This window comes from Camelina sativa, chromosome 16, assembly GCF_000633955.1.
Source record: "Camelina sativa cultivar DH55 chromosome 16, Cs, whole genome shotgun sequence".
In the NCBI taxonomy this organism is placed as follows: domain Eukaryota; kingdom Viridiplantae; phylum Streptophyta; class Magnoliopsida; order Brassicales; family Brassicaceae; genus Camelina; species Camelina sativa.
In genome coordinates, this window is record NC_025700.1 from 17525104 (window position 1) to 17538285 (window position 13182).

Here is a 13182-nt window from a genome sequence, read left to right on the forward strand (position 1 = left end):
GTAGAGGTAGAGCTGTCAAATAGTCCGTCCATGGACCATTTGGGCGAGTCCATCTGGACATTCTTTTGCATGGGCCAAAGTTGGACAGTCCCAAATAGACAATGGTCCACAAAGTGTCCATGTCCATTAAGACCATTTCTAAATGGTCATAACCATAGACAGCCCAATTTTTTTTTATTGTCATTCACTTATAAAATCTGAATTTCATTTTTGTTACTTTTTTTTGCTCTTCACTTATAAAATCTGAGTTTTATTTTTGTTATTTTCTTTTATAAAATCTGAATTTATTTTTGTTGTTATTCACTTATAAAATCTGAGTATTATTTTTGTTATTTTCTTTTATAAAATCTGAATTTTATTTTGTTGTTTCTTTTATAAAATCTAATTTTTTTTTGTTATTTCTCTTCTAAAATTATGAGTTTGGTGGAAAATTACGTAATTACAGTTTCTCCTCAAAACCAAAATTAGAGAATCCACATTTTTTGCCAAAACCGTAAAACTGTGTTTTTCCGCCAAAACCGTAAAATTACGTTTTCCCGCCAAAATCGTAAAATTGTGTTTTTCCGCCAAAATCGTAAAATTGTGTTTTCCCGCCAAAACCGTAAAATTACGTTTTCCCGCCAAAACCGTAAAATTATGTTTTCCCGCCAAAACCGTAAAACTGTGTTTTCCCGCCAAAACCGTAAAATTACGTTTTCCTGCCAAAATCGTAAAACTGTGTTTTTCCGCCAAAATCGTAAAATTGTGTTTTCCCGCCAAAACCGTAAAATTACGTTTTCCCGCCAAAACCGTAAAATTATGTTTTCCCGCCAAAACCGTAAAACTGTGTTTTCCCGCCAAAACCGTAAAATTACGTTTTCCTGCCAAAACCGTAAAACTGTGTTTTCCCACTAAAATCGTAATATCACTTTTCCGCAAATACAATAATTTATCTGTTTTATGAAAAAAAATTATAAATGTATTTTATGAAAATAAAAATTTATAAATGTAAAATATAATAATTTAAAATTATTTAGTTGTAAATGGAATTTCTTATTTTGGTAAGTGGGCAACCCATTGTCCATTTGGTTAAGCCCATATGGTGGATAGATAAAAATGGTCAAATGCCCAAATAGATCATATATTTTTTGGTCTGACCATGATTAGCCCATATGTATATGGACATAGGCATGTTCATGGGCCTGCCCCAATTGACAGCTATATGTAGAGGAGTGAAGGCGTAACGGTTGACGAAGAAAACAAATATTTATTAATTGCTATTTTGTCTCACCTACCGAATTTTTGTAAAGGATAAGACTGAATTAGGTTTTGTTCATATAAATTAAATGATCTAGAGATCACTCAAATTTGTTATTGCAGCCTTGGCATTAGTATTTCCTCTAAAAATTCCATAAATAAGTGTTTTCAAAGAGAGAACATGTCGTTCGTTAAAGAAGGTACGTAAGTTCTTATGCAAATAAAACAAAATTCATTGACTATGTTATTGGATAAATATGAATATATAGTTTCTTTATTCAATGCGTTATTTACATCTAAAGTCATAAACTTGAAACAGTAAACATTACACGTGTATGGGTGGAGAGAAATCACCGTGTTCACAAAAATTTAGTTCATTCTCTCATTCGACAGATCAATATATTGATAAGCAACACACGGGTCGACGATCTGTTTCCTTCTCGAAAGTACTGCATCGTACCAGAAACACCCATAACTATAATAACCTCCTCGTATATCTACCTGAATAGTATGTTCTATTGCTAAAATTCTCCAAAATCATAATTTTTCAATGGATTTGGATTTATACGGTTAACTGTTTGCTTCACCGACTAACAAAAATGTTGGAGTAAGCTTGACAGAAGTTTGGAGATAAAGCTAACCAAGTTATAGTTTAAGAAAAATTAGAGATTATATTTAAAAGTTTTCTAAATATAATAGAGAAGAAAATTAAGAGAAAAAGAAGTTTTCCTTTAAGAATTAGGAAAACATGTTTAGGTTTTTCCTATATAAGAAGATGTTAAGGTTGTGGCATAACTTATGAGTTTAGGAGAACAAGAGAGCTTTAGTTTTGAGATAGTTTTCTAAAGCTAATAAAGAGAGTGATTCTTTATTTTTGTGTTCTTAAATTCTTGCTTATATTCTTGAGAGTTTGGTTCTTGATTCTAGAATTGGTATCAAAGCCTTGTGAGATCGTGAAGCAAACATGGGAGATCTTATTCCGACGACGGTCAAGCCGAAAGAAGGAGGAGGGCCTTCGTCAATCCAATGCCCTATGCTTAATTCGTCAAACTATACAGTTTGGGCTATGCGGATGAAGATAGCACTCAGAGTTCATAAGGTTTGGGAGATAATTGATGAGGATTCAACTGAACAAGACACATCTCGGACTAACGATGAGAAGAATGATATGGCGATGGCTCTGTTATTTCAGTTCATACCCGAGTCGCTGATTCTGCAAGTTGGAGATCTTCATACAACCAATAAAGTATGGGAAGCTATCAAAGCAAGACATGTGGGAGCTGAGAGAGTTAGAGAAGCCCGACTACAAACATTAACAGCCGAGTTTGATCGTCTTAAGATGAAAGACTCTGAGACAATTGATGATTTTGGCGGCAGGTTATCTAAGATCTCATCGAAATCAGCCGAGTTTGTGGCTTCTCTCGAACAAGTCTTGGATCTCAATAAAACAAGCTTTGAAGACATCATAGGGCGTCTCAAAGCCTATGAGGAACGTATCTCTGAAGATGAAGAAATCCAAGAAGATCAAAGAAAATTGATGTATGCTAACATGGAACCATACACCAACCAGCCTTCTCATGACTACAACACTGATTTTAGGGGCAGAGGCCATGGAGGGCGCTCCTACTACAGAGGAAGAGGTCGTGGACGAGGAGGAGGTGGAAGAGATTTATCAAAAATAATGTGTTTTCGATGTGACAAAACAGGTCACTTTGCTTCAAGTTGTCCTGATCGTTTGCTAAAACTGCAAGAAGCACAAGAGAATGACAATAATGATACACAAGGTGCTTATGAGCTTATGATACATGAGGTGGTGTATCTAAACGAAAACACCTGCATCCCAAGTCAATATGAAACAAATACTGGAGAGGAGAATCTGTGGTACCTTGATAACGAGGCTAGCAATCATATGACCGGTGATCGACGATACTTTGAAACCCTCGATGACTCTGTTACAGGCAAGGTGAAATTCGGTGATGACTCTCGAATTGATATCAAAAGGAAAGGATCAATGTCGTTTGTAGACATGAATGGTAAACAGAGGAGGATGGCTGATGTGTACTTCATCCCCGATTTAAAGAGTAACATCATAAGTCTGGGACAAGTAACAGAAGCTGGGTGTGATATTCAAATGAAGGGATAATGTTTAACAATGCACGATCGTGAAGGCAAGCTACTCGTTAAAGCTGATAGATCGAGTAATCGCTTATACAAGTTTGTATGGGGATAAAAGACACTGCTTCTCTACACTTAGCAACAATGAAAGAGTCAAACCGATGACATGCAAGGTTAGGACATGTCAACATGGAGACAATACAATCGATGGTGCAAAAGTAAATTGTTCAAGGGATACCACCTATTGAGTTTGAAAAGGAACTATGCTCATCATGTCTATTAGGAAAACAAACCCAAAAGGTTTTTCCTCAAGCCACTACGTATCGAGCTGCTAAGATGCTTGAGCTTATACACGGTGACCTTTGTGGTCCGATTTCGCCACACACAATTGCTGGTAACAAGTATGTCTTTGTTCTTATTGATGACTACTCTTGATACATGTGGACAGTTCTGTTAAGAGAAAAGGGTGAGGCTTTTGAGAAATTCAAGAAGTTTAAACAAATGGTGGAACAAGACTCAGGAGCAAATATACAAGCTTTCAGAACTGATAGAGGAGGAGAGTTTGTATCTCAAAAGTTTAATTCTTTTTGTGAATTCTCTGGTATTAAGCGTCAACTTACTGCTCCATACACTCCGCAACAGAATGGTGTTGTCGAGAGACGCAATAGGACATTAATAGAAATGTCTAGGATTATACTGAAACATATGCATGTACCAAACTACTTATGGGGAGAAGCGGTGAGGCATTCAACATACTTGCTGAACAGGATAGCTACTAGAGCAATCAAAGAAAAAACTCCATATGAGGTCTTCCAAACAAGAAACCTAGCATCGAGCATCTCCAGATTTTTGGTTGCATTGGATATGCAAAGGTAGCAAGACTAAATTTGAAGAAGCTGAATGATCGTTCACACATGCTTGTTCACCTAGGAACTGAACCAGGTTCGAAGGTGTATCGATTGCTTGATCCGCAAACACAGAAAATAGTAGTGAGCCGAGATGTAGTATTTGATGAAACTAAGGGTTGGAATTGGAATCAAACCAATCAAGATCATGGTGGCGATTTTAGTATTATTTTTGGAGATTTTGGTAATCGTGGAATTCAGGAGGAAGAGAGTGGGAATGGCTCAATACAAGTTGGAGATAATACAGATCATGAGCCGAAAATCAACGAAGAAGACAATGAAAATTCAGATGTTGGTGATACACACGAGTATGATACAGATAATGTTGTGGAAGCTCAACAAGAATCACAACCTACTTTAAGAAGAACATCAAGACATATCAACATGCCAAAATACCTAGAAGATTATGTTTTACTTGCCCAAGAAGAAGGAGAGATGTTGCTTCTATGTTTGAACAATGAACCAAAAGATTTCTTGGAAGCGAAAGAAACGAAAGAGTGGATTCTCGCTTGTGAAGATGAAATTTGCTCCATTAACAAGAATGATACGTGGGATCTTGTTGAGTTACCGATGGGAATAAAGCCGATTGGCTTAAAGTGGGTATTCAAACTCAAGAGAAACTCCAATGGTAGTATCAACAAGTACAAGGCTCGATTAGTTGCGAAGGGTTATGTTAAACAATATGGAGTCGATTTCGATGAAATTTTTGCTCCAGTGGCACGGATTGAGACAATACGGCTTCTTGTCAACTTGGCAGCTTCTAATGGATGGGAAATACATTATCTTGATGTAAAGACAACTTTTCTACATGGCGAGTTACAAGAAGTCGTGTATGTGACGCAACCAGAAGGGTTTGTTAAAAGGGGATGTGAAGACAAGGTCTATAAGCTTAACAAAGCATTATATGGTTTGAGACAAGCTCCTAGAGCCTGAAATAATAAGCTGAATCAAATACTTATGGAGTTACGGTTTGAAAAATGCTCTAAAGAACCGTCTGTATATCGAAAGGAGGAGAAGGGAAGTCTTCTTTTTGTGGCTGTGTACGTAGATGATTTATTCGTCTCAGGAACTAACACACATGTCATCGGCGAGTTCAAGAAAGAGATAGCATCCAAATTCGAGATGAGTGACCTTGGGGAGCTAACCTATTACCTTGTAATTGAAGTGTGTCAATTTAAAGGAGGAATAACGTTAAGACAAACTCGTTATGCAGAAAAGATCTTAGAAGAAGCAGGAATGAAGTCTTGTAATCCTGTTCACACACCGATGGAAGAAGGATTGAAGCTATCAAAGTTGGAAAACGAAAAAGAGATTGATGCTACATGGTACAGAAAGATTGTTGGTTGTCTACGGTATCTTCTTCATACAAGACCGGATTTAACATTTTGTGTAGGAGTACTGAGCCGTTATATGTAGAGCCCTAGAGTGTCATATGGAGCTGCAATGAAACAATGCCTAAGATACCTACGAGGAACAACTGCTTTTGGGTTAGTATTCACACGCTCAGTCTCAAGAGTACCAAGACTATTAGGCTACAACGACAGCAGCTACACTGTTGATCCAGATGACGGCAAGATTACAACCGGTCACATATTTTATCTGGGAGGAGGTCCAATATCTTGGTGTTCGCAGAAACAGGATGCCGTGGTGCTATCATCGTGTGAAGCAGAGTTCATGGCAGGGACTGAAGCGGCGAGACAAGCGATTTGGCTCCAGGATTTGCTTAGTGAAGTCACCGGGTCGTCTAGTGAGAAAGTCACAATCTTAATGGATAACAAATCAGCAATAGCTCTCACAAGGACTCCAGTGTTTCATGGTAGAAGCAAACACATACATCGAAGGTAACATTTTGTAAGGGAATGTGTTGAGAATGGACAAATAGAGGTGGAGCATGTTCCTGGAACAGAACAAACGGCTGACATTCTTACGAAAGCTTTGGGAAGGATCAAGTTCAGAGAAATGAGGGAGTCTATAGGTGTTCAAGATTTGGAAGAGGATAAAGTCAAGTTTAAGAGGGAGAATGTTGGAGTAAGTTTGACAGAAACTTGGAGATCAAGCTAACCAAGTTATGGTTTAAGGAAAATTAGAGATTATATTTAAAAGTTGTCTAAATATAATAGAAAAAGAAATTAAGAGAAAAAGAAATTTTCCTTTAAGGATTAGGGAAACATGTTTAGGTTTTTCCTATATAAGGAGATGCTAAGGTTGTGGCATAACTTATATTAGTTTAGGAGAACAAAAGAACTTTTAGTTTTGAGAGAGTTTTCTAAAGCTAATAAAGAGAGTGATTCTTTATCTTTGTGTTCTTAAATTCTTGTTTATATTCTTGATTCTAGAAAAAACACTAAACCAGATTAAACCTAATATAAACCAAAAAGAAAGAATCGAATCGCCTCGCACTCTTTTTATAGATGTGGTTCTCTGGAACAGTTAATACTCCTTGACCATCGTTCAATTTTTTTTTTTTTTTTTAAATCATGATATGAAGCCTATTTATGCTCTAGTTTGGATGTAACTTATTCCAACTGGTTTGCTTAGATTAATTAGCTTGTTACTCTATTGTGGTTCCTTACCGCCTTTTGCAATGTTTTTATTAGCTTATAAACTGGGCCTTTCTGAAAAAAAAATAAAAATAATGAAAGACAAGGCTTACTATCCAAACGTTCATCTGACATATCACATGCATATATATTTTTGAAAAACATTTACGAAAACAAACAAACACATACAGATACATAAAGACATTTAGACCATCACATACGTCGAACACAGAGATCATTTATTTATTGCAGTTTCAAAGAGAGAAATTAAACTGTGCATGCTTCAATCCCACGATACATGTACGAACAGGACTATAGTCACACCAGGAGTATTCTCTCCTCTATTCTTCGGACAAGAGATGTTCCTCGATCTCTTTGGAGACTTCAACACAGAACTGGAGGAGAGTTTCGGGATGAGCAACCTCCTCGCTTATTTTCTCGAACTCAAGGTGCCAGTGCACAATACTCCCTGGCCCTCCCTGCTTCGGGGTCACCTGGATCGTAAGCAAAAAGCTTTTGTACTCTTTCATCAAATCACCTTCTATAACCCTTAAGGTGATCAGATTTTTCTCCGGCTCCACCGCCTCAATCCTCTCTTTCGCCACCTTGGCCTCCCCATCTACACCGATTATTTAATATAAATTATTAGAAGGAAGACTGAGTATAATTTGAATGTTACTAGACGAACATATTATAAGCTAAGCATATACTATATAGTGGGGATATATATATATATATATATATATATATATATATATATATTTAAGGGATCGGTTTCCTCTAAACGCTTTTTTTTTTGTTTGTTCAGGTATTATGTAATATAGGTTGCACTCGTCTGTTATGAAGACTAGTTTTTTATTTTTCGTTTAAAATCCTAGAGGTATTAAAATAGAAAGAGGTGATAACAGTTTAGCGAGAGGCTAATAAGACAAACCAATTGGTTTCAGTTTAGAAGAATCCACTGATATAAAAGTGTGTATAAGGTTAATTTGCCATGTACGTAGTTCCAGTAGACAATAGAGCCGACTTTGCCCCAGTCACCTTCATGCAGATCACAGCCTTGAATGTTGCCTGGAGATGCTTTGGAGACATGGTGTGGTCTCCCTGCGAACATGTGATGGAACTGTCCAGCCGAAGCTTTGATCTCCACTTCTGTCTCAAGCGTCCCAACCAAACCAGAAGCTTCGGGTTTAGTCACCTCAGCCATTCTTTCTACCTTCGATCTGCTTATCTTTAGGGGGGAAATAGAGTTTTGAGAGAGGAGTGAGTCGTCTACTGAGTTCCTCAGCCTCTATTTGTAGTGGAATGGTGGAGAAACTGTTGAAGAAAAGAATTTTTTTCATTAGAATAATTTCTTGATTACTTGTGTTTCATGTGATCCCGATCCCATCATTATGAGTCAGCGGTATAATTGTTTGAATTGTTCATAAAATTATCAACTCATCAATCATACCTTTCACACGCTTCTTTCGGTTTCGCAGTTGCTAAGTCTCTGCTAATATATTATATGATTTGTTATTCACAGCAGGTAGTTGCTGACGACGTTATATTCTTAAACATTAATGATTAATGTTACCATTTCATTTTCAACGTTAAATGCAATTTTATGAAACGATTGGAACAATAGAAAAAAAAAAGACATTAGAATGATCTGATAAATGAATGAAGCATCATAATTACACTTGATCCAATTCACTTCCGGTCTTGGCAATTTCTCTGCTTGCAAAATATTAGTCATTATTTTCATCTAATGCCCTTAAAAAATAATAATATTGACACAACATATTAAATAAAGAGAAAATTGGAGTTTTAGTATATTTTTAAATTTTAATTAGAGAATTAGTACATTCGCTATTTAAAATTGGCAAAATACACACTTTCACTATTTATTACTATTTAATTTACTTTTTAATCCTCTACTAATCATTTTTTTTTGCAAGTCTGCCATTAAAATTAATTCTATGTATATGTTTTATTAAATTATCTCTTGAATATAATAACAAAATATTCAATATATATTTTTTTCTAATCTTTTTACAGATACAAAAAACTATGTTTTTTTCTTTCTATTTTGATATGCATCTTGTGTGATGATTATATTTGATAATGTAAAATATTTTTTATAAATTTTGTATCTGTACACCTTATTAAGTATACAGATGTTTGTACAAGTATCTGTACACATTATAATGTGTACATATATCAATTGTACAAATGAATAATAATACACAAGTTTAACCCGTACAGTTCATTTAGTGACCTTATATATATGTTAATATACATGTTTTTATCCGTACAACTGATATATAATATGTTCAATATAAATGAAATAAAAATATTTATATGTGTGTAATAATTCTATACACTAAAATAGTGTACAGATATCCTTTGTACGGTTACCCTATTATAATTTCATAATACTACACTATACCCCACTTTCTTATCTATCTCACATCTCTTCTATTACACAAACATTATAAGTCATCTATTCCTCCAATTATAAATAGTAAATGTACTACAATTCCAATTAAGTTTTGAAAATGTATTATTTTGCCAACAAACCCAATAATAAACATGCGTTAATATCTAAACTAATGAATAAGTTAACAAATAAAACATAATTTTACAACAATTTTAAGTCAGTCTTCATTCTACTTTGTTTTTTTTGTTTTTTTCGAGTCTACTTTGATTATTACATATAATAATCACATTATTGGGTTGGTACGATGATATTAATAGTCTTCTATCCGCATTATTAAGTTGACAAAATCTTTAGTTGATCCATTATTTTGTAATGACTTTGATTCCTTACATCTTTCTTTATTTCTTCATTATGTCTCCATTTATACAATGTGATACAGAAGGGTTCTTCAATAGATTAAGGCAGAAAGACAAATTATAAAACCCTTTTTTAGAAAATAATAAACAAGAATTATTATGCATGTAATCATATATCATATCATAGGCTTCACAGTTTAATTAATAATAAATAATACACATTTTTTGACACCATAAATAATACACTTTTTTATTTTATTTTTCGAATAATACACTTTTAATACACATATTTAGAGTAGAGCGCTTTCATTACATGACTGATACATACAATATGGAGTACAACTCATTATTTATTGCATACAAACACACACCAAAATATATATCTTACCCAAACTCGGTCACGGCTCATGATTTACTGCAGTTTGACGTACAGACTAGCTTTAAACAAACATGTTTAAGACGTACACACTTACAAAGCCACACAAGGACCAATCCCCATTATTCGGTCGAGAGATATTCATCGATTCCTTTGGACATATCGACACAGAATTGGAGAAGAGTTTCAGGGTGAGCAACCTCCTCGCTAATTTTCTCATACTCAAGGTGCCAGTGCACAATACTTCCAGGCCCTCCATGTTTAGGAGTCCCCTGGATCGTTATCACAAAGCTTTTGTACTCTTTCATCAAATCACCTTCTATGACCCTGAACGTGATCAAGTTCTTCTCCGGTTCCAACGCCTCGATCCTCTCCTTCGCCACCTTTGCCACCCCATCTACATCAATTAATTAACACTTATTGATATTGGTTTGACTTTTGAGTTTAATAATCAAAACGAATATCAATCAAAAACATATCATATATGCAAATAATGAGATTACAGTCGTGGATCTATATCCAGGATTAGTTTTACTTTTATAGTTTAAAATTCCCTACTTTTTTTTTTAAGTGATAGTGGTTTAGTGACAGTCCAAGATCAACTAGCTAGACATGTTGATTTTTTAACACTACATAAATACACGGATGCATACCTCGTAGAGGTCTTAATTAATCCACCAATTATTAAAAAATGTGTATAAAGTTGACTTACCATGAACGTAGTTCCAGATGACGACAGTGCCAACTTTGCCCCATTCGCCTTCATGCAGTTCACAGTTTTGAATGTGCCCCGGAGATGCTGTGGAGACATGGTGTGGTTTCTCGGCGAACATGTGATGGAACTTTCCAGCCGAAGCTTTGATCTCCACGTCTGTCTCAAGCTTCCCCACCAAACTAGAAACCTCGGTTTTCGTCACGGCAGCCATTCTTTGTACCTTCGATTTGCTTATCTTGATTTCTGGGTATAGGTTTTTGAGAGAGGAGTGAGTTCCCTTATGAGTTCATTAGCATCTATTTGTAGATGAATGGTTTGAGAAACTGTTGAAGAAGTTAAAAAGTTTTATTCATTAAACTAGTTTTCTACGATTATTACATTTCTTGTCGGTCACGAGTCCATTATATATGACTCAGCTATAAGATTACATTTGCATTATTTTTTTCTTTTCTTTTTGAAATAATTATTTGCATTGTTCATAAAACGATCTATTCATACGTGATTCACGACGCTACTTTAGATTAGTTGTTAATGTATATTTTAAACATTTATATTAGAATTTCATCACTAAATCTGACTTTTACGAAACGATTAGAAAGAAAATGACACTAATGAATTTGTAGTGGTCCATGCTAAATTTAAAAAACTACGTACGAACTCGATATTTAGAAAACCTAGAGCAGGTGAATACAAATAAAAAATTGTACATACCTTATCAGATTTTATAAACATCTTACAAAATTTATACATACTTTATAAATAGTTAAATCTGATTCTCCGAGTATTAGTTATATATCATTCATAAATACTTTATAAACACTGTAAACTATAGAGTAAAGAAGTATAACTAAGGCTAAATGTGTAATTAAGTATTGTATAAAACTCTTATGTACATGAGTATATATAGTGTAACTTTATGATCAATACAATTAAGTCTTTCCTTACATGATATCAGAGCAGTGAATCTTAGACCTAAATTTTTTTTTTTTCGCCGCTCTTCTCATTCCTCCTTTCTTCTCTTCTACCTTCTTCTTTCTCAGATCTTGAGCCATGGCTTCCTCTGATGTCATCAACACTTCTTCTCCAAATGCTCTCCACAACATTAACATGGCAAATGTTACAAAGCTTACTGCTTCTAACTTTCTGATGTAGAACCGCCAGGTCCGTGCATTACTTGCTGGTTACGGTCTTGCGGGGTTCCTCGACGGTACTTCCGCAGCTCCGGAATCAACCGTCCTTGTTGCCGATGTATCGGCTCCTAATCTGGCGTATGAATTCTGGGTACGTCAAGATCAGCTTCTTGTGGCTAGTCTTCTCGGTGCGATATCTGTTGAGCTTCAGCCAATCCTATCTAAGGCCTCCACTACAACCTAGATTTGGAGTCTTCTCTCTGCCACATATGCCAAACCAAATTGGGGTCATATCAAACAACTACGGGAACAGATCAAACAGTGGCGAAAAGGTACTCGAACGATTGATGACTATGTTCAAGGCTTAGTGTCTCGTTTTGATCAACTTGCTGCACTCGGTAAACCATATGAACATGAGGAACAGATTGAATATCTTCTTGGTGGTCTAACCGACGATTACAAATCGATCATTGATCAAATCGAGGGTCGTGATACTCCTCCCACCATGGCTGCGATTCATGAAAAGCTTATTAACTTTGAGCTGAAGATTCAATCCAATGCATCCATCTCCTCTGTCGTGCCTGTCACGGCAAATGCTGTTTTCAACAAGCCATATGGTCATGCCAACAACAACTCCCGTTATCAACGCTCTTCTTCTCGTGGTAGTTCCTCCGCCTTCTCCCGCAATGGTCAAGGTAGAGGTTACCAGGGTCGCTGTCAGTTATGCGGTGTCTTTGGTCACAGTGCCCGGCGGTGCTCTCAGTTATCCGCCTCTGCTCGCGGTTTTCAACCTACTGGTGGCGGCTACTCTCTGTCTCCTGGTTCGCATGGGACTCCTCATGCTAACGTTGCTGTTGTCCCCACGTACAACTCGGCAAATTGGGTAATGGATAGCGGTGCCACTCATCACCTTACCTCTGATCTATCCAACCTTGCACTACATCAACCATACTCTGGTGGTGAAGAGGTTCAGATTGCAGATGGTTCTGGTTTAAAGATCACACATACGGGTTCCGCCTTACTCCCTACACCATCTAGTTCTCTTGCTTTAAAAGATGTTCTATATGTTCATGATCTGTGCAAGAATCTTATATCCATCTATCGTTTGTGTAATGCTCATAAGGTTTTTGTGGAATTCTATCCTGCTTACTTTCAGGTGAGGGATCTGAGCACGGGGGTCCGATTACTCCAAGGCAGAACCAAGAATGGACTATATGAGTGGCCTGTTGATCGTGATACCATCAATGTCCGTGACATCAAAAACCGACCTCTCATCTTGGCATCTTCGACTTGGGCACCCCTCGTTATCTGTTTTAAACACTCTTGTTTCTAAGTTTTCATTACCTCTATCTTCATCCACACAAAAACAATTATCTTGTTCAGATTG

The 13182-nt window shown here is 36.1% G+C and overlaps 2 protein-coding genes across 3 annotated transcripts; both read right to left on the reverse strand.

Moving 5' to 3' along the window:
* LOC104750925 (MLP-like protein 28) lies at positions 6884 to 8076 on the reverse strand. 2 transcript variants are annotated; one of them, XM_010472787.2, is made up of 2 exons: positions 7790 to 8076; positions 6884 to 7415 (listed from the first exon to the last, which is right to left on the reverse strand). In XM_010472787.2, exons 1-2 carry the CDS (start codon positions 8001 to 8003, stop codon positions 7138 to 7140), a joined length of 492 nt encoding a protein of 163 aa, XP_010471089.1. In that variant the 5' UTR covers positions 8004 to 8076; the 3' UTR covers positions 6884 to 7137. The 2 variants fall into 2 exon arrangements, 1 of the variants encoding a protein (XP_010471089.1); XR_761732.1 differs by having other exon boundaries at positions 7216 to 7415; positions 7731 to 8028.
* Positions 9796 to 11018, reverse strand: LOC104750927 (MLP-like protein 31). Its single transcript, XM_010472788.1, has 2 exons — positions 10663 to 11018; positions 9796 to 10347 (listed from the first exon to the last, which is right to left on the reverse strand). The coding sequence occupies exons 1-2, from the start codon at positions 10874 to 10876 to the stop codon at positions 10073 to 10075; spliced, it is 489 nt and encodes a 162-aa protein (XP_010471090.1). The 5' UTR covers positions 10877 to 11018; the 3' UTR covers positions 9796 to 10072.